The sequence below is a fragment of the Quercus robur genome, chromosome 5, assembly GCF_932294415.1.
Source record: "Quercus robur chromosome 5, dhQueRobu3.1, whole genome shotgun sequence".
Lineage (NCBI taxonomy): Eukaryota > Viridiplantae > Streptophyta > Magnoliopsida > Fagales > Fagaceae > Quercus > Quercus robur.
Genome location: NC_065538.1, coordinates 19,932,796 through 19,954,104, shown reverse-complemented (window position 1 = coordinate 19,954,104; position 21,309 = coordinate 19,932,796). Strand labels below are relative to the sequence as shown.

General features: G+C 34.5%; 1 protein-coding gene across 1 annotated transcript; it reads left to right on the top strand.

Annotated features, from left to right (window-relative positions):
• Positions 1–258: 258 nt before the first annotated feature.
• Positions 259–15,644, top strand: LOC126725438 (golgin candidate 5). The gene is made up of 20 exons (XM_050430186.1): positions 259–547; positions 644–875; positions 3,958–4,979; positions 5,840–5,911; positions 6,562–6,636; positions 8,543–8,657; positions 10,990–11,051; positions 11,168–11,215; positions 11,715–11,999; positions 12,087–12,146; positions 12,243–12,326; positions 12,453–12,518; positions 12,595–12,693; positions 12,778–12,996; positions 13,239–13,353; positions 13,434–13,654; positions 13,847–13,906; positions 13,987–14,100; positions 15,092–15,166; positions 15,299–15,644. The coding sequence occupies exons 2-20, from the start codon at positions 716–718 to the stop codon at positions 15,332–15,334; spliced, it is 2,988 nt and encodes a 995-aa protein (XP_050286143.1). The 5' UTR covers positions 259–547; positions 644–715; the 3' UTR covers positions 15,335–15,644.
• Positions 15,645–21,309: the final 5,665 nt, after the last annotated feature.

The window sequence follows — 21,309 nt, the reverse complement described above, 5'->3', positions numbered from 1 at the left end:
GTTTTTTAAATTATTATTTCTAGTGTTGGTTTTGTTCTTTTGATCATTTATAACTACTTCTAATAAAGGTGAAATTTTCTCCGGAATTTTCTTGTGTATGGTTTGTTTAAGAAAGACAGAGAAAAAGGAAAGATTATCTCTTAACAATCTTGAAATAGATCACTTTACTAAACCAATAAATAAATCAAAACGACGACGTTTCATTCGTCTTCATTCATCAACACCAATAGTATACTACTCTAGGAGTGTCATGGAACTACACCGTATTTTAATTAAACAATACACAGAGAGCCATTATAGAGTTTAGATCGAGCCCCCCTTCCCTGTTCCTATCCTTTTCTTCCACAGGAAAAGAAAACCCACTCTCACCTCTCTCTCTCTTTCTCTCATTTTTTTGAACCAAAATCATTTCCAGTAGCTCAACCAAACAAACGCAAACATCGTTGATTTGATTCTCGCCAATTTAGTTCTCCACCGTTGATCTCCATCTCAGATTCTCATTACCAAAATCCGATCTCAACGATGTGAAGCTTGCTATGCTTGCTTGGTGATCAAATCTAAATCCCTTCAATTCCGAACATTTTTTTGTTTGGTTTTGTTTATTGTTGTTGAAATCTTGAATTGGCTATGGAAATGAATGCAGGGCTTCTTGATTGATGTGTTTGGATAGTCCGATTTAGAGAGATTTCGGCTTGGAATCAGAGAGAAGAAGAAGATGGCGTGGTTTGGTGGGAGAGTTTCGTTGGGGAACTTTCCGGATCTCGCCGGAGCCGTGAATAAGCTCCAGGAGAGCGTCAAGAACATCGAGAAGAATTTCGATAATGCTCTCGGTTTCGAAGAGAAGTCTGGAGACAACTCCGAATCAACCACTGAAGGTTTTCTTTCTTTCTTTCTATTAATATGTCACTGGATTCTTTGATTTGCTAATCACATTTTTTAATTTTCTGCTATTGAATTAGGATTAATTTAGTTTAGATTAGGTTACTGTGCGAACAATGAAGCGCGAAACGAATAATGGATAGAAGTCTGAATGAGCTATGATAGCAATTTTTGATGTAGGATCTTTAGGAATTTAGTACTAAATTAGATTTATTGATCAGATCTTGAAGGGTTGTTGAATACAGTTTTATGTTTAAGGGTTTCGGTAGTTTTAAGCAATAAAAAAGATTGGATTTTGAATGAGAAAGAAGAGCATTCTATGGAAGATATTAAGAATAGTTTTTTTTTTTTTTTAGATTTTTGTTTGAAAATTATACTACAATTTGGGGGATTGTGTAGTTCCATTATGGATTTTTTGGACCTAATGAGTGTCAGTTTATAATTCTTTAAGGGTACTCGCATTCGAGTGTACCTTCTTTCTAATAAATTATTCTCTTAATTATCAGAAAGAACAAGAACAAAGAATGATAAACACTGGCAATTGCACTTAGGTTTTCCTAAGTTTAAAGCTTAAAATTAGTTGTTGGAGTTTATTAAAATCAATCTCACTATCTCCTAAATAACATTTTACTAGAAAGACTAGGATTCCTAATAACAAAGAAAAGTAATTAAGAACTTACAAACCAAATAGAAAAAAGGACTTGAAACATATAACAAGACTGGTGGGCATCTGGAACAGCCCATTATAGCCATTCTAGGTTTTTTGTTGTTGTTGTTGTTGTTGATAGGTAAGAAAGATGTATATTCAAAAAACTGCTAAATGCAAAGTAGCACCAGCATATCAAAAGTACAAAAAAAGATGGAAAAGCAAAAACATAAAAAAATACTAATTACAAAGAAGAAGAGAGCTAAGGAATAAAGGAAGAGAATCACTAGATGTGAGTCCCCAAGCCCTAGCCCAATCAAAAAGGAAACCAGAAAAGAGAGCAAGCAGTTGGTCATTGGATCTATCCAAATCCTCAAACGTCCACCAATTGCGTTCCCTCCAAATACACCACATCAAATACAACGAATCTAAATTCCAAATGTGAGATGAATGCTTCCCCAACCAATTCCACCAACCAAATAGAAAATCTGACACTGTACATGAGGGGATCCATGAAATCCCAAAAATTCTAAAGACAAAGCACCTTAGCCGATAAGCTTTTCCACAATGTAACAACAAATGATCCACTGTCTCCCCACAACAACGGCACATAATACACTAGTCAACGAAGTCGAAGCCCCTAAGTCGAAAGTTATCTCCCGTGAGAATCCTATCCCATGCGGTTGTCCAAACAAAGAAAGAGACACGCCAGGGTGCCTTAACCTTTCAAATACCTTTCCATGGAAAAACAATGGAAGAAGAACCATGTAACTTATGATAATACGAGTGGATAGTAAAATTCCTGTTCTTTGTCAACTTCCATCTCATATGATCACCATCAGTTCATCAGTCACTGAAGGTAAATTGGATGCCAAGAATCAAAAGAAATCATCCACCACATCTGCCTCCCAATCATCAGGACCCCGAATGAAACGAACATCCCAAGTTCTCCTATCCCCCACTCCTTGACATATCAAAGATGATTCTACAGAAGCCTCTTTGTTTGTGGCAAAATTGTACAAGACCAGAAAAGCCAAATGGAGTGGAAAATCTCCACATCACTTGTCTGTCTAGAATTTCACTCTATACCCCACCCATTCGGATACTTCTCCACAAACCACACCCATGAACACCCCTTCCCAACTTAGAGGTCTCCCCCCCCCCCCCCCCCCCCCCAAAAAAAAATCTTCCTTAAATTTCAAAGCTACCACCCTCCTCCAAAGCCTATTTTCCTCGATCCCAAAACGCCAAAGCCACTTTCCTAGTAAGGCTTTATTGAAAGTGGTCAATTTCCTAATACCCAAACCGCCATTATCAATAGGCATACACACCTTATCCCAACCCAACAAATCTGTCTTAGAGTCAACCCACAAGAAGCCCCTTTGCAGCTTCTCAATTTTGTTCGCCGCATGTGTAGGAATGGTGAAAGAGATAAAAAATAAGTAGGGAGGCTAGATAGCGTACTTTTAAGCAATGTCAGTCTACCACCTTTTGACAAATACAACTTCTTCCATCCTGCTAACTTCTTTACTATCTACACTCTACATCAAGTTGGTAGGCTTGTAATTTATAAGTTTTGTTAAATTCTGAAAACTAGGTGACAATTAGACTCGCTATACTTTTGAATGACCAGCATGTGTTTCTGCCATCTAGAATACCTGTCCCGATAGAGGATATTGTTTCATTGTTCCAAATCTTAAAATAAATTTAAATCACATACGGTAAAGGGAAATGATAAATGTGGTATCTTGAATCTGTGGAAATAAGTTAATTTTTATTTATTTTTTTATTTTTAAAGATACCTAGTCAAGAGTCTTGTAGCTCAATGGCATTGCTTGCTCTTGTTTACAAAAATAAAAACCCTGGTTTCTAAACCCCCTTCCCTCATTGTTGTTGAATTACAAAAATAAAAAAATAAATTTTTTTTGAGATACATTAGTTTAGTGTCTGGCATTGGCTAAAATGGGTTTAAAAATTTAAACTCCGACATATTGGGATATTGATACCACAGATCTCAATATTTGTAATTTTAGTGGTGTGAGGTGGTGGTTCAATCAGTTTCTCTCTTTTTGGGGCATTGGCTGTAAGTAACATTTGTGAATGGTAATTTTAGTATTACTCTTTAAGTGCAAGTTCTTTTGATGTGCTGTTGCATGCATCTTGTTGATAGGTGTCTGTAATTATGTTGAAATGGCATTTGGTTTGCACTTTCACAATGTGTATGGAGCTAGTCCTTAGGACAAATGCATCAAATTCAGAAATCAATGGAAAATAGATGTGCTTTATTGGCTGTTTATCTAGGAGGACACATTGAAGTTATGCTATTTTATGCCTGTCAGTATTCTGATTATGTTAGTTAAAAGTTCTTAAGATGTAATCTCATGTCTGTTAGACTGATTTTAGCTATTATGTCCTCTCTTTATGCTTGCCAGCGTCAGGTTTATGGCCTTCTGGCACTGACAGGAAAGCACTATTTGATCCTGTCATGGCCCTTATGGGGCATAAAAGTGAAGAAAGTACTGGAGAATCATCACCAAAGGCAGAATCTTCTGAGCATCCACCTGCAGTTGAGGAACCATCTGGAAAACCTGAATCTCCACAGCATAAATCTGGAGTAGAGGAAAAAGAAGAAAATGAACATGGTAACGACAGATCTCTCCATTCTGCATCTGAACAAGCCACTACAGAAGAAGAAAATGAAGTACCTGAGGTAGACAAAGATGCTGAGCGTCCAGGGATGGCAGAGGGAACAGATAATGTGATTTCAAACCCTGACCAAGCTGAATCTGATTCATTATCTATGCCTGTTATACTACCTGAACCCACCAGTCAGGATGGTGAGACATTGGAATCTGTTGGCAATCTACAAGAGAATTTAGAAGTGGGACCTTCTGAAAATTCAGAGTTGGTGCAAGCCAAGTCAGGTGCCATTGAAGTAGATCAAGTTGATAGTAGTACCATTTTGACACACGAGGCGAGTAATGTCGTTGATATGAGTGAAAGCATGGATGAACAGAAGACACAAGTAGAGAGCACAGATAAACATATGTTACAAGCAGAAGAGGATACAGAGACAGTGGTTCCAGTTCAAGCTGAGGCATCAATTGATAGCCATGCTGGAGGTGCAACTGAGCCCTCTGGTTTACATTCCGTTTTCACTGAGGAGACTGCTAGCACTGGTGAATCATCTAATGATCAATCACCCCGTGTACTTCCTTCAGACGAGGCTTCAGCGAGAGTGTCTGAATCAGTTTCTCCTGAAAGTCATGAAATTGTTAAAGTGGTTGACATGGATCAGCAAGCCAATGATAATGTGACCAACATTAAAGAGCAAGAGTTGAGCTCAGGAACAAATGTCTCTGACTCTTTAGATACTGTGCTTGAATTGGAGAAGGTCAAGAAGGAGATGAAAATGATGGAAACTGCATTGCAAGGTGCTGCTAGACAAGCTCAGGTATTTCACGAGGCCCAAATATTCTTGTAGGGTAAGACTTATATATGAGATTCAGACTTGATTCATGGCGTTTCTTAGTGTTAAAACTAGTTGGATGCGATCTCATCATGTATAGGACTGATAACTGGTGTAGGTCCTCATAAGATATTTTTAAACCTTAATTTATTGTGAGTAGATGACTTTTGATCATCTTTTTGGAGAACTAAAGAAGATTCCGCTGGTCTGTTGATTATCCTTGTTCTTACACCAGTTGGATACCTGAGGGTGAGGTTCTACCGCTCCTAGACCAGCACAGAGGCTAACATGCATCAATGCTCAAGACACTCAATATTTTAATCAATCCACTCCATCTCCTCTTTGAGTACATTGAACACAAATATATATAAGTATTCTTTCTTGTATTGGTAGGTATTAGGACTCTTAGTTTGACTAGTAAACTAAAATTCTAATGAAAGACTTACTTGGACTCAAAAGATAATAAAACCTAAGATACTTAGGAGTTAGGATCTTTTGGAAAATTCTAGACCCAACTAAACTATCAAAATACCCTTAATTCATAGGAATTGCAAAAATTACAAATTTGCCTCTGAGTCTAAAATTGACCATAACTTATTAAATATAAACCCAAATTAAGAACTTATTTAATCAGACACGTGACTAGATCCTTAAAACAACATGACTTTTACTTCAATTGAACTTTACATGTGTACTCCATAAAATAAATATTGAATGGAAGAATTTGTGAATTAGTGGCAAATCAATCTTTAATAATTGCATCAAGACATTTTATGTTACATCGTCGACGTTTCTTTCATTGGATATCTATAGGGATTCTTATTTGTTTGGTTTTATGTTTTTAGGCAAAAGCTGATGAGATTGCAAGGATGATGAATGAAAATGAACAACTAAAATCTGTGATTGAGGATTTGAAGGTATGCGCAATTATACCTTTTGTTCTGTAAATATACTTGGTAATAGTAGGGATGCATTTATCATGATATACTCACGTACGTATGTATAATAGTAGGGATGCATTTATTATGATATACTCATGTACATATGTATGTTGAAGAATTGTTATGCATCCCTAGTTGACTGATTTATGTACATGTGTAGTTTATTAAAAGAAATTTATAACTGTATTGTTGGTTGGTTTTATTCACAATTAATAGATTTTCAGTGTTTTCTAAGTGGTAATTTTACCTAAAACACCTATGTTAATTTTGTTGATGGTTTATGATTCAATAAGTAAAGAATGCTTAGTTTTGGAATATTTATTATTAAATTTGTTTTTCTTAAACAAAATTATATATGCTTGTTCTTGTGATTGCCTTTCATTGTATGTTTCAAGTTTGGAAATGTTGTTCGGGTTTTCTTGAATTTTGGTTTCCTATGTGGACTCATATACTCCTTATTGTGGATTGTTATATATCTATTATTCTTTTCCCATCCATTTTCTGTTTGATTGTAGGCATCTTTCAATTGAACATGTTAGGGATCATATACTCCTTGTTTGAAAGATACTACCCTCCCCCTCTTTTTTCAAAACACTGACATTTAACTTTTGAAAACTATGGAACAGAGAAAATCCAATGATGCAGAAATTGAGTCTTTGCGAGAAGAATACCATCAAAGGGTTGCAACTCTTGAAAGGAAGGTATGTTTTTCATGAATTTTTGTTTTTATTTATGATTTGATTAAGCTGAGCTGCTGAGACTTAATCCTTAATCTTTTGAGGCCAATGAGCTCTAGCTCAATTGGCACCTCCTCCCCTTGCAATTGTTAGGTGGTGGTTGAGGTCATGGGTTCAAGTCCTACTGGGTGTGTGTGTAGCTTATCAACAGGGAAAAAAAGTCTTAACCTTGCAAGAATTGAAGATTCTTGGCTGAATCATCTTTTTTGAACTTTGAATCTTTATTTCTTCAAAATATGAGTAAACTATGTTCATATTTCATAAAATAGCATGCTGTGCTCATCTTGTAATGCTATATATGATTTTTAAATATTTTAAGTTCTCCTAAGACCCATTGAGGGAGTGTTTTGATACACTGCTGACTGTGATGATTTTTTTTGGATAAGTAATAAAATTGTATAAATCCAGAAAAAACAAGTCACCCAAGTATACAGGAAATATACAGGGGTAAACAATCGGTTACAAAAGTTACATAAATCTAATAAATCAACAATAGAAAATAAAGAAAGGTTCCTCATGGCTGACAGTCAAGCCAATAAGGTTCTAAAAATGAATATCTTGGGATCAGGCATAGAATTTTCGGTGTTGTTAGAACTCCAGCTATTCCTTTACTTCCAAATGCACCACATCAAGCAATGGGGGATAATCATCCAAATATGATTATTCCCTGACGACGACCAAAACGACCTTGCTGACTGTGATGTTATCCTAGTTTTATAGCAACTATGTTTATTGTACCACTTCGTTTATACAAATCAAAAACACAAACACACGCACAAAAAAAAAGCAATGGTATTTAGTGACATAGATGTTAACTTTCTATCGTGCAATTCTTGTTTTGTATTGTATTTTTTAATTAATTATTGCAATCATATATCATATCATGCATCATACGTACACTTAAATGTATTGATTAGAAGAGAGCGTAATGTGAAAGCAAGAAAAGATATTGAACTACAAGTAATGTTCTTATACCTGACATTAAATGTAATTTACCATGCCTTAATTGGTAACTTCAAGATTCAACTTTATATTGCATTGTTTTGAGTAATAAAGTGCAGATGTGTTATCATAATATTTCTAAAATTAAGAGTTTTCTGATCTTTCACCTAATCCATTCGTTCAAATAAAACAAAGCCTTAATTCTCAGCCTCAAATATCCATTCTCAATTTTGAGTGATATCTAATGCCATATGGTTACCCTATTCAGCAATCAGCTAAGGGAATCCTTTGAGCACAACAAATCTATGTTTCGTAGTTCCTAGTTTCAAGTTACAGATTTCAGTGCTTCATTGGTTTGCCTTTAAAGTCAATATCTCAATTTTCTAAAAAACTTTCACACAAAAATTTTGTTTTTGATTTAAAAAAAATATATAATTATTAGTGAAGTACCTCACTAGAAATTTTAATCTCTTAAAAAATGTCTTAGATCGATTCTGCTGAGGAACTACCAAAATGTGTTAAAGTTTGTTCAAGATGTTTTTGATGTATTGTATGATTTATGATTCAATCAAGATTATGGGAGAGACATATTCTTTTACATATGAATTTTATGTAATTTTATGGAAGTTTCTTTGCATGACACAAATAGTTTTTTTTTACTTCCTTTTTTGGCTGTCAGTAAAAAAGTTTTCTAGTTTCTACTATACATAGTTACAGGCTAATGAGATAACAAAATAAAGTGGTTATATGCAGTTTACAGCAAAATTGAAATTCCAAGTGTAAATGGGGGCAGATGTTTTTAATATGGTTTCAAAAGAGAGTATAATTTATCAACGTGATTTTGGGGATAGAGGGGGAATGTGTTTTGTTAGTTTAACATATTGTTTTATTTGTTATCATTAAAATACTGTGGCATTTATGACAACAGGTTTATGCTCTTACTAAGGAAAGGGATACACTTAGGCGAGAGCAAAGTAGAAAAAGTGATGCAGCTGTTCTTCTGAAAGAAAAAGATGAAATAATTAGTCAGGTTATGGCCGAAGGTACAGATGCGTAAACTCTTAGTACCCTATATATTCTGTTCTTTTTCAACAAAATAAGTTATTTCATCATCATATCCTGTTTTTTGGTGCATATGAAGGTTATTTGTTTATGATTGGTTCATTATATGGGCTTGTGTTATTGAGAGGCATGTCTTAGAGACATCAATATTTTATAGAGGAAATATCTGTTACAAATCTTTGCATGTGGTGCAAATTTTTGGCTAATGAGCTGCAGCCCAAATGACTCTTCCATCCCCTTAAATACCAGTGGTGGGTGAGAGGTCACTGGTTTTAATTTCATAGGCCATACAATCTAATTAAATTTTTTTTTTTTTTACTTATTAAAAAAAAATTCCAAGTGAAGAAAAAGGAGGAATTTATGGCCTTATTTGAAATATAGGCATGGAAGATGATCTGCATTGGGAACTTGTTAAGGGTCATGTGGTTTTTGCATATTTTCCAATGGTTATTGTTCCAGTCAACTTGAATAAGATACCTCATTGGTCAACTTTTTCTGTCTCAAAATGAACATAGGAGGATATGAGTCTGGGAAGGCAAGCATGCTTTGTACGGTAAAGTTATATACTGTTTCGAGGATGACTAGAGGTTTGTTTGGTGAAGGAGCTGACCCTGGCAAGATAGTGGGTGATGAAAGAGGCTGGTTGGATTGAGATTAGGGTGGTACAATAGAGTGAGTGGAGTGGAGAGAGGCGCTCGGTTGCATTTGCCATGAATATAGTGATTTTGTGAAAGATGCCTATAAGGCAGTTGTATAGTTGATTTGTAGCACATGGAAACTTGGACATTGCCGCAGAACATTGAGCCATTCGGGGCTGCGGCTGGAATAATGGATTTTGAAGAACTCTCTCTTCTTTTTGTGAAGCTAGTGGGGTGGCACAGCTATCAATGAGTTAAATGTTTGTTTCCTCCAATAGCCTTTATATGAGCTCCTAATCTAAGTACCTAATATTATTCCAAAGATGGTGGCTGTGAATAGTGGCAACAGAAACAAGTTTTTTGATTCAACAACTATCCAAATCTTAATTGTAAGGACGTGGCTATATCTGTATATGTTTTTAAATACATATCAAACATATGCAGAAGATCCACATATGGAATTAGTGATTATGAAACAATAAAATAATTTTTAAGAAATTTTTTTGCACCCTCATCATATTCTCTTTTTCAGCTAAATAAGGGTAAATTTTTATTGTTAGCATTTGCACGTGTCAGATTGTACTGTGTTTGCTATGCCATATTTTTTCAGCAGGAGAAGAGTTCTACAAATTATAGGATTGTGGTGGTAGTTTTTTCAAGAACTATTATCAATTATATGGATCTATTCATGGTGCCAAACATTGTTTGAGGTTCCAGATTCTAATTTATTCTCTCTTGGCACTTTTAGGGCCTGTAGTCTGAAAATTCCATGTCTTAGGATTTGGGTGTGTAATGTTTCTAACTGATAAATAATTGTTTTTGTGTGGTTGACATGGCAAGTTGATATGATGCCCTGCTGCTGCAGTCACTTTATGGGTTTAGTGAAGCATTAAACTTTGAGATGCATTCTTTTGTTAGGCTGAGAGGTGTTATTATCGCACTTTATGAGCCTAATGTTGCATGAGCTTCCTCTGTACAGTTGGAAGGGCTTCTTACTAGATTTGCTGGTTTCCAGGCCAGTATTATTACATATGTTACTAGAGTACTATTTCAGCCATGCTAACCTACCAAGTTAATATCTCTCATGCAAACCATCATGACTACCTAAGGGGGAAAAAGGAATGTTAATCGTTGTAGATGTGATTTTCCTGATGTGAGCATTTGGAAGTCTATATATTAGAGAGTATACAAATCCATATTTTACTTATTCTCAATTTACAAGGTAAAAAATTGCAAATCACACCCCTAAAGTTTGGGGGTGTTTGGATTTTATATCCTGAAGTTTTAGAATTTAGATTTTACTACTTGAAGTTTGGGAGTGTTTGGATTTTACACCCTAACGTTTTAGAATTTGGATTTTACCCCCTAAAGTTTAGGGGTGTTTAGATTTTACATCCCCTAATTCTAAAACTTCAAAGTTTAAAATCCAAGCACCTCCCAAACTTTAGGGAGTAAAATCCAAACATCCATAAAATTTAGGGGGTAAAATTCAAATTCTAAAACGTCAGAGTGTAAAATCCAAATACTTCCAAACTTTAGGGGGGTAAAATTCTAATTCTGAAATTTTAAGGTGTAAAATCCAAACACCCTCAAATTTTAGGGGTGTAATTTGTAATTAAATTTATATGTTGCATAACTATTGTTCATATCTAAAGATATTTGAGTATCATCTCAGGTGAAGAGCTTTCAAAAAAGCAGGCTGCTCAAGAATCTCAGATTAGGAAATTAAGGGCTCAGGTATTTCTTTAGTTCTAGTGATCGTTTTTCTTTTCAGACTATAATTCTGTTTCTGCTACCAATTTTAATGTAATAAATACTTTTTCTTTTCTTTTCTTCTTTTTCCTGAAAGCTAGATTAGAGAGCTTGAAGAAGAGAAGAAGGGGCTTAGTACAAAGCTTCAGGTAATCTAACTCTTGCAGCATTCTCTCAAAATTTTATTTTCTGGATCATCAATCTGTACAAAGTACTTTCTTTGAATTACCTTAAAGTTAAAATAGACATGGACTTTCCAACATATTTCAGCACTTGTCTTATTTTCTGCTGGAAAGTTCCCTTATAAGACAATATATTTACTCCACTGAATTTGAAGGCCTATTATAGTATTTCTCTCCTATGAGGAGTTGGGTTTGAACTTACAGATTGTTTCTCTGTTTGCAAGAAATAGCTAATTATTCGTGGTTGGTTAATTGAAGAAGTCGGTTACATTATACTCCAAAGCAATTTAAATTTCTTGGGATCTTGACAGAAGGAACATGTTTTCTTCCCAAAAAAAATTGTCAAATCTTATGTTGTCTTACTTCAAAATCTTTTTAAAAGATCCAGAGATACCGTTGCTAAGAATATTATCTATATTTATGAATGGTTTATTAATGGTATGTAATTTCCTTTTTCCACATCCAGGTAGAAGAGAATAAAGTCGAGAGTATCAAGAAGGACAAGGCAGCTACAGAGAAGTTGCTGCAAGAAACAATGGAAAAACATCAAACAGAACTTGCATCACAGAAAGAATATTATTCAAGTGCTTTAAATGCTGCAAAGGAGGCTGAAGCATTAGCAGAGTCACGTGCCAACAATGAAGCCAGAGCCGAACTAGAGAGTCGTTTGAGAGAGGCTGAGGAACGTGAAGCTATGCTAGTCCAGGCTCTTGAAGAATTAAGGCAAACTCTAAGTAGAAAGGAGCAGCAGGTTTTTATTATTTTGGTTGGATTGTTGGTTTCATCTGGCTGACCTGCCACTGTTCATGATTAATTCTCTATATGATCAATTTTGCAGGCAGTGTTTAGAGAAGACATGCTTCGTAGGGATGTTGAGGATCTTCAAAAACGTTACCAAGTGTGTCTAACTTCCCCTTTCTGCTTCAACTGTATCCTTCAATGTTTTCATTTTTGCGAACATCTTTCAGATTGTTAATATGACTTCTTTGTCTAGGCAAGTGAGCGCCGGTGTGAGGAGTTGATCACACAAGTTCCAGACTCTACAAGGCCTCTTTTAAGGCAGATTGAGGCTATGCAGGTGAATATTTTTTTTGAATGTAATTTAGAAATCCAATGGGGATATTCGTGGACCATGGACTGGCCTTGGATTTTTAATTGTGTCAGTTGCTTGGGTCTTGTGGTTGACTCCTTTTATTGGTAACAGGAAACTACTGCCAGAAGGGCAGAAGCTTGGACTGCTGTTGAAAGATCCCTTAATTCTCGACTTCAGGTGTATAGAATGTTTTTGCTAATTATATTTGAAACTTCCACCAGTTTCTTATTTTGTTCTTCTTATCATATTACAGGAAGCAGAAGCCAAAGCTGCAGCTGCTGAGGAAAGAGAGCGATCTGTGAATGAACGCTTATCTCAAACCTTATCTCGAATCAATGTTCTTGAGGCTCAGGTTCTGCTTTTTTTCAGTTATCTTCTTTAAGTATTGGAGCTTTTTCATAGATGTTAGCTTACACCTGTTATATATCTTTTGCAGATTTCATGTCTTAGAGCAGAACAGACGCAGTTAAGTAGATCCCTTGAAAAGGAGAGACAGAGAGCAGCTGAAAATAGGCAAGAATACCTTGCAGCCAAGGAGGAAGCTGACACTCATGAAGGTCGTGCAAACCAGCTTGAGGAAGAAATTAAGGAACTTAGGCGGAAACACAAGCAAGAATTACAAGAGGCACTGGTGCACAGGGAACTGCTACAGCAGGTGGTGCTTCCTGTTTTTATATAATTATTAAAGTTACTTGATAGTAAGAAAAATGAACTCCATCTGCCTCCATCCTAGTTGTATTAAGATATGCTAATCTGACTCATTCTAGTTTATATAAATTAAATGAGACTTTATTCATAGCTTTAATTTAAAAACTTCAAAGTAGAATGTCCTTGTTGTATTTATATCCTAGATAGCGTTATTCAAATTTCCTACATTGAGATTCTGACTTTTGACAGGAGATAGAAAAGGAGAAAGCTGCTCGGTTGGATTTGGAAAGGAAAGCTCGTGTCCAGTCTGCTGCTGCATCTGATCAAACTCCCATAACACGGCACAATTCTGCTTTTGAGAATGGTGTGATGCTTTGGCTTACTTTGTATCAGTCGATGGTCCGTGATCATTAATATATGTATATATTTTGAAACTTTTTGCAGGCAATTTAACCCGAAAGCTTTCAAGTGCTAGCAGCCTAGGCAGCATGGAGGAAAGCTATTATCTGCAAGCATCTTTGGACTCATCAGACAGTTTCTCGGAGAGGAGAAATGCTGGAGAGGTAACCATGAGTCCATACTATATGAAGAGCATGACACCTAGTGCTTTTGAAGCTGCTCTTCGTCAGAAGGAGGGTGAACTTGCGTCATACATGTCTCGTTTGGTATGGATTATATTTAAGCTCCTACTAAAATTCTATTTCACACTACATTTGTGCCACCTGCTTTATTACATATTCTAGATCTGAGCTCTGCAGATCTGCATTTGTTCATATTCCAACCGTTATGGCATTTTAAAAGGGCCATGCAGTTTTCTTACGTTTTCATTGTCTGTTTTTTTTTTTTTTTTGGTTAAGGCATCATTGGAATCTATTCGTGATTCTCTTGCTGAGGAGTTGGTCAGCATGACAGCACAGGTGAGGCTCATTCTTCTTCTTCTTCTCTCTTCCTGTCCTTTCATGTTGATGGACTTGAGAATTGTGCATGTTGGTTACAGTGTGAGAAGTTACGGGCAGAGTCTTCCATGTTGCCTGGCATACGTGCAGAGCTAGAATCATTAAGGAGGAGGCATTCTGCTGCACTGGAGCTAATGGGTGAACGTGATGAGGAGGTACATAGATTCTTTTTCTTTGGCTCTTTGCTTAGAATGGTTAATAAATTTTCACCTTTGGGTGTTGTGGAGAGGCATAATAATACTAAATGTGATGGTAGTCTGTTTTGTTGTTGAGTTCTTTGCATCATTTCAAACCATTGACTGTGCTCATCTTGCATCATATTAAATCATGGTATTGTGCTTTCCTGGAAAGTTCACTTTACAACTCTAAAGATGAGCCACGTTCATCTATTCTGGAGGTATTTATAAGTTTTAACAGTTGAGTATTTGTCTTATTGTTTTGCAAGCATAATGGTGGTTATGGTTTAAGAATAATGCCCTGGATCTACTTTCCCTCATATAGATTGGTCATGTTCACCTAACTCACCAGTCAACCTAAAAAAAAAAAAAACAAAAAGTTATAGTTTGTTTTTTGGTTAAAAGAAAAAAGTTGATTACTTATGTTTGCATTATCACCTCCCTGCCCATTCTGTTTATTAGGCGATAAGAAAGCATTGGCAAATGCAATGCACTTTTCATTTTGTGCTTGTGTAGCTTTTACATTTAAATTTTATATGCCATTTCAAATGGTTTTTCGCTTAGGAAAGGTTGTGTGTGAGGTCCAATTTCACCCAGAAAATAGGGGGCAGCCTCAAGGTTTTATGTGTTCTGCTTCATGTTTTAATTCAGGGAACTTTCCAAAATACCTTTAATACTAATGACACCCCCACACACACACCTGGGTTTTTTAGGTAAAATAATTTTATTCAGATGAGAGTACCTCGTGAAAATATTCACAATAATTACAATTGGAATAATATCTACATATGGCAACAATAATAAATAGAACTATGGGGTTGTGGTTGCTCTGAGCACAGGATTTCCGTCATATTTCATGATTGTTGCTTTTGCAAAACTGCATTTTATTTTCGTTCAATGTAAATCAAAGCATGTGAATAAGATGTCACATCTCTCAAATCCTGACATTTATATGTGATTGCATGTCTAGCTGGAGGAACTTCGTGCAGATATTGTAGATTTGAAGGAGATGTATAGGGAACAAGTAAACCTACTTGTGAATAAGGTATGTTTTTAGCCAAAATCTAAGGCGATCTTTGCAAATAAGCACCCCCACGCGCGCGCACACACACACACAAGGAAATAAAGAAAAAGAAAAAGAAAAGAGATGCTCATTCTTGTCTCTATATACTTACAGATTCAGACAATGAGTTCATCAACGGGTACTGCTTGATATTTCAACTCAACCGTTGTGGTATCCACCAGCTAGCCACTATGTTTATGGTGTAATTTATATTCAAGCGAATGCAGTTGGTCTTCGGTTATTCTTTCCCCCCATACTTGGTCATTTTAGATTTGCATGTCGTTGAGGAGTTTTGGCGGCAGATATACAAAGAGCATGCCCATATTAAATGTATGTATTGTAATTCAAGGGAATTGTTGTATAGCCCAAAACTTAGTGCACATGATCAAGCTTTGAAGATAATTTTTTTTCCCCATTTGATTTAACTATAAATAAAAAGGTTTTGAATCATTTTTTGTCATGATTGGAGAAAAATGGCATTCGCTTGCCTTCCAAGAGTATTTAAAAGTTACAAGTGATGGTGCTTACCAAACTCATTGGTAGTGGTAACTCTATATATATAATTAAAGGAAAAGGTAAGAGAAAATCCAATACGATTTTAAATTGGATTCTAATTGTTATTTAATTTTGCATCATGTGTCATCTAATTTTAAATTTTTTTTTGTTCTAGGTGGGTTAATGTTGTGCAAAAGACAGTGTCTAATATAAATAAATAATTAAAAAAATCCAATAAAAAAATAGTACACTTATGTGTATATTAATTAAAAAAAAAAATCATGTATATGTCTATAACTTAAAAAATGTGTAACTTTTACACTAGGTGTGTATATATATACGTGTGTATTCAAAAGTAATATACTAGTAATTGATTAAATATAAGGCCTTCGTCCACGTCTACTATAGATAAAATCAAGATATCACATATTATGGCTAATTCATAAATTAATTTGGCTGTCATTAAACAAAAATGGCAGAGGGAGAAATTTATTTAGAATGAAAGCTTTGTTTAAAGTGCAAAAGTGAGTTTTAAAAAATAAAAAGAGAGATGTTATGTCCACAATATTTTTACAACAAATTATAAGTAGTTAGTTGTTATAAGTTCAAATTTGAACCTAACACTAAAATTACTTTTTTGCCTCAATAATAACCAATAACAACCTGTTACTTAAGATTTGTTGAAAAATGTTGTAGACATATCATTTCTCAAATAAAAATTGATTAGACCGGTTTTAGTTGAGGGGCACATTTATTGAATAAGGTTGCTTATGGGAACCCCATTAGGTAGAGATGATATATAACACATGTAACCACTCTTATATAGGGGTGGGTTTCACGATGGGATGACTCACCCCAATGTGAGAGGGTTCTTATATATATGTCTAATACACAATGAGTTTTCTCTATTTAAAAAAAAAAGAAAAAAAAAAAATCAACAACCAAGGAAACTAGCGGAGGATTTGAAAAGATGCTTTTCTAGCAAAAAAGAAAAATTGAAAAAAAAAAAAAAAAGGACTTCTATTGTTTTCCACTTATTTTATATTCTGTTCATCATAATGTATTATAATGTATTAAATGTGGAGATAATTGAAAAGGTGAGCGAGCATTTAATGTGAAAGTGTGGATATTATGTGTAGGGAGTGTACATTAGAAAAAGTGAAACAATAATTCTTTTAAGAAAATTCTACCGAAATGACTTGCTAGACCCATGCTTGTGAATTATGTTCAAGATTTAAATTACTGGAGTTGATGGAAAATAAAAAATAAAATTCTTGTTGACAAATTTTAAGCTTTCCCCTTTTCCCCTAAAAGGAAAATAATATTGAAAAATAAAATTTGTGGTGAATTCAAGCTTCATTCTGTACCAAAGCTTCAATGTTGTTGAGGTTAAGCCTTGATATATGACCGTTTCCCAGGTTAGAAAGAAAAGATTAAGTTTCTAGCAAAATGTCCTCTGGCTCCATTGACAATGTGAGCAACAATGAGTAAGACCAGCCTGATAGCAGACCCAAGTTTCATCAAAATGACAGGATCATAGTATTCAATAGGTAATTCAGGTTAGAGGAATCAACCATGAAATCCACCTCATCGGAAACATTCTTGGTTGATTACTAATAATTGCACAAGTCAACATTGTACTTCGAGGGCTGAGTATATCTACAGACTACACTATTCAGTAAGCACCTTGAGCCTTTCTCGCCGCTAGCCGTTAAACTCCAAGACCAGCTTATTCAAAACCCTCCCCGACATTTTTTTTTCTCGAGTCTTTTTCATGTGTGGTTTATGTTAATGGAAGTAAATTAATTTTATTTTAATTATATATATGCCAAGATATTTTCATTTTAAAATAAAAATAGTTCACTCATTGAATCCACCTCTATATCCACTTCGATGTGAGAGCACTCACTATAAGGTTGCTAAAGTGATTATCTAGTCATTTTAGCAACCCAAACACTAAACACACACACTATAGCAAAACTCTTATAAATATTTTGACTAATTGCTACACTAGACTGTTATCTCTAGCAGCCCAACGTAGCTGAAAGTTATACGGTAAAAATATTATTTTATTCACACACTTTTGGAAACAAAGAACAAAGAAAAAAGAAAATATAAAGAAATAATAAAAAAGTAATAAAAAAGAATATTTAAATGAAAAAAGCTAAAAATTTTAGATGCTTTGATGTTGGATGTATTATAAAGTGAATTATTAAAATAGATAAAGTAAGTTTTTGAGTTACTAAAAACTATAATTTTTAGCAACTTTACTATGAGTGCTTTGAGATGGGTGTTGTGATGCTCCAATTTAATTGATTGTACGATGTGTGTGGGTGTGTGATGAGTCCCATATCGGGTATTTACTGGATAGATCTGGGTTTTATTAACAACTACAAAAAGCCTTAATTGTGACTAGTCTTTTTGAGGTATAGCGCAGATGTGACTAGCGCTTTTCCTTGGGTCGTTACACATGATATTAGAGTCGACCTAGTAATCCCATGTGGGCTTAGAGACACTACCCTACAAAGTGGGCTCTAACAAGGACGTTAGAAATTTAAGTGGGGGAGATTGTGATGTCTCAATTTAATTGATTGTGTGATGTGTGTAGGTGTGTGATGAGTCCCACATCGGGTATTTACTAGGTAGATCTGAGTTTTATTAACAACTACAATGAGTCTCAATTGTGATTAGTCATTTTGAGGTATAGCGCAGATGTGACTAACACTTTTTCTTGGGTTGTTACATGTATTGCATGCCAGAGCATTACCCTAAAACTGTGTTCTACAACAAAGAAGCCATACTTAAAACAATTTGTGTTTGATGTGGGGTGTTAAAAAAACATAGTATTTTAATGTGTTGATGGTTGTAGTTATTGTTTATTGTGTTGGATATATTATTTTATTGTATTATTTATATTATTTTAATATGTTGAATGTTAAAATAAAACTTTTGATGTTGGATGTATTATAAAGTGGGGTGTTAAAATAAATAAAGTAGTATTTTAAGTTGTTAAAAGTTATATTTTTTAGCAACTTTGTTGTGAATACTTGGTGCTAGATAATACTAAATCTTATATGTTGGAATAATATTTGAGAGATGAGGTGGTATATATTGAGTATTGTACTAAAAAATGAAAAACTTTGACAAAAGTAAATGTCTTTCGTATTTTTTTTTTTTTTTTTTGAAAAAATAGAAACTTTTCAATGGATTGTGAATTAATAATGCTTCACTTTTCAAATGAGAAATTATGGGATTGTATTTATTATCAGTACAATTTGTGGATTTAAGATCATTTCCATATTATAAAAATTAAAAAAAAAGAAAAAGAAAAAAGACGAGGTTACTTTGGGGGTGTTTGGTTTGTGTTTTTAAATAACAATTTTCAGTTTTTAAACAACATTATACGTATTTCTATACACTTTTTCACTCACACGTATTTTAATAAATATTTTCAAACAATAATTTTTAGTTTTTAAACGCATGTACCAAACGGCGATTTCTTTCTCTATAAGGGTAGGTGGGTGATTTTAATAAAATTTGGGTGACTCATGTGATGTGATATTGACAGATTTTGCAACATTTTTCAGAAATTTTTTCTGTTATTGTTTGTCAATTAGCCATCAGGGCTCGGTCGATGTATGTGTCAGAAAAAAAAAAAAAAAATCTGTCATCAAATTCTCCTGTCATTTGCTCGCCTTGTTCAGACATGTGGTTTTTTTTTACAATTGGCTTCCTTTTCGGATGAACCTTAATAAGTTGAATGAACCATGAATTTCCGGATTGATTTCTCAGATATAGTAAAAGCATGACTAAAATTTTATACTCTTTTATAGATTTATGAAATTTTACTATAAATGGACTGCTTATACTATTAATAAATAAAAATTATTTGACATCAAATAATCCTATTTATAAACTTATAAATCTAATCTCAAGCCTATTTAAGTATGATTTTAGACAAATATACATTTAAAAATGTAATGCTACATAGTTAAATTGAGTTTTATGTTCACAAATTTGCTCACAAATACATTATTTTATTTGAGCTTAAATCGTTTAATAGTTGAGTTTATGCTTAAGCTAGAGTTTCGTTGGTTTGCTAAACAAACAAATATAAATAAACATTTTCTCGAGCTGAGTTTAAGCTATTCATAAATAACTTGGTTCATTTACAACCCTATTTTCTCTACATAAATCCTCCTTTTGCGTTAAATTATTGCTTTCCTAGTGTCTCTTTGGAGGGGTTTCACACTTTCACTATAAGGATAGCTCGAATAAAAAATATGATCTCGATCATTCAGTAATTAAAATAAGTAGAAGTTTTTAACCTAGATTCTTCTTATAAAGGAGGCCAAATAATGTCATCAAGTTATGAAAGTCTTAGTATCATAATATCACATTTGAATATTCGATTGAGGCAAGTTTATTTATTTATTATTATTTTTTTCTATATTACTTTATATTTAAAGCTCATACCTTTTTTATGAACATAGATTGATGAATACCAATTGTAGGGGCGGGTTTTGGGGCCCAGGCCCAGCAAGTAAGTGGTTTTGGACCAAAAGTCCCCATACAATGAATTTGTAGAGAGTGGGCTTGAAAGGTATGATCTTGGGCACAGATGGGCGGTTTTATCGTGGCCTCTATGGAAGCTCTTATATGAGAGGGCTTGGCAGGACTTGACTGGCTAAGCCCTCCATTAATACGGGTTGTAGGACTTAAGTCCTCGGACGGCGTTCGAGGAGCTTTGTATCCTTGCTTTTTCTCCCTTTCACCAGGGGTCCCCATTTCTTCTGGGGGTTTTCCCTTTTATACTAGTGTTCGTTTCACCTTTTAGAGTCCACGTGTAAGTTTCACTTTTCTAGGGTGCAGACCTGTCCTGTCAACCCATACTTAGAGTGGTTTGTGGTCGTTGGGAAAGTTAAATGGCATGGTTTAGAGTATGGGCTTGTCAGATACAGGGTTTTGTATTATGACGTTGGCAGCTTTTTCCCTTGCCCTACCCCTATACTCAGTTTGCCCCTTTCTTCAGGCATTTCGTGAGGTGCCGAGCATGAGGTCGCCCTCAGCAATGGCTCTCCTCGGTTTGGGCCTTGGGCCCTAATGTAGAGTGGGCCTGGGCCGCGAATTCTCTGGCCCCACACCAATTATTATGAAACATAATAATAACAATTATTAGTATGGATGATCCAAATATAGCTTGATATTCTAAAAGAAAAAAAAAAGTAGGGACAAATTATACCTTTTACCCTATATTTTTATCCATTTTACAATTTCCTCTAGAGTATCAATATGCTCAATTTACACTAAAGTTGAACAATAACACTAAAATGATAGTGTACAAGTTGAACAATAACAATTTTTTTTTTTTTCATATGGTAAAATGTAAACCAAACTTGAATGATGTTATTTTTGGAAGCCTTTCTAGTTCTAACAATAGGAAAATATCATAATAATGTTATTATTCAACATTATTATGGTAGTGTGTAATTTTGATGTATATTTTATAATGTGAAAAAAAAAAAACGTTGTATTTATTACACACAAACTGTTGCATAGAACATAGTGTTTCGTACATATTCCATTTTTTTGTGATTTGAAAATTACGATTTTCAACTTAAAAATCATGA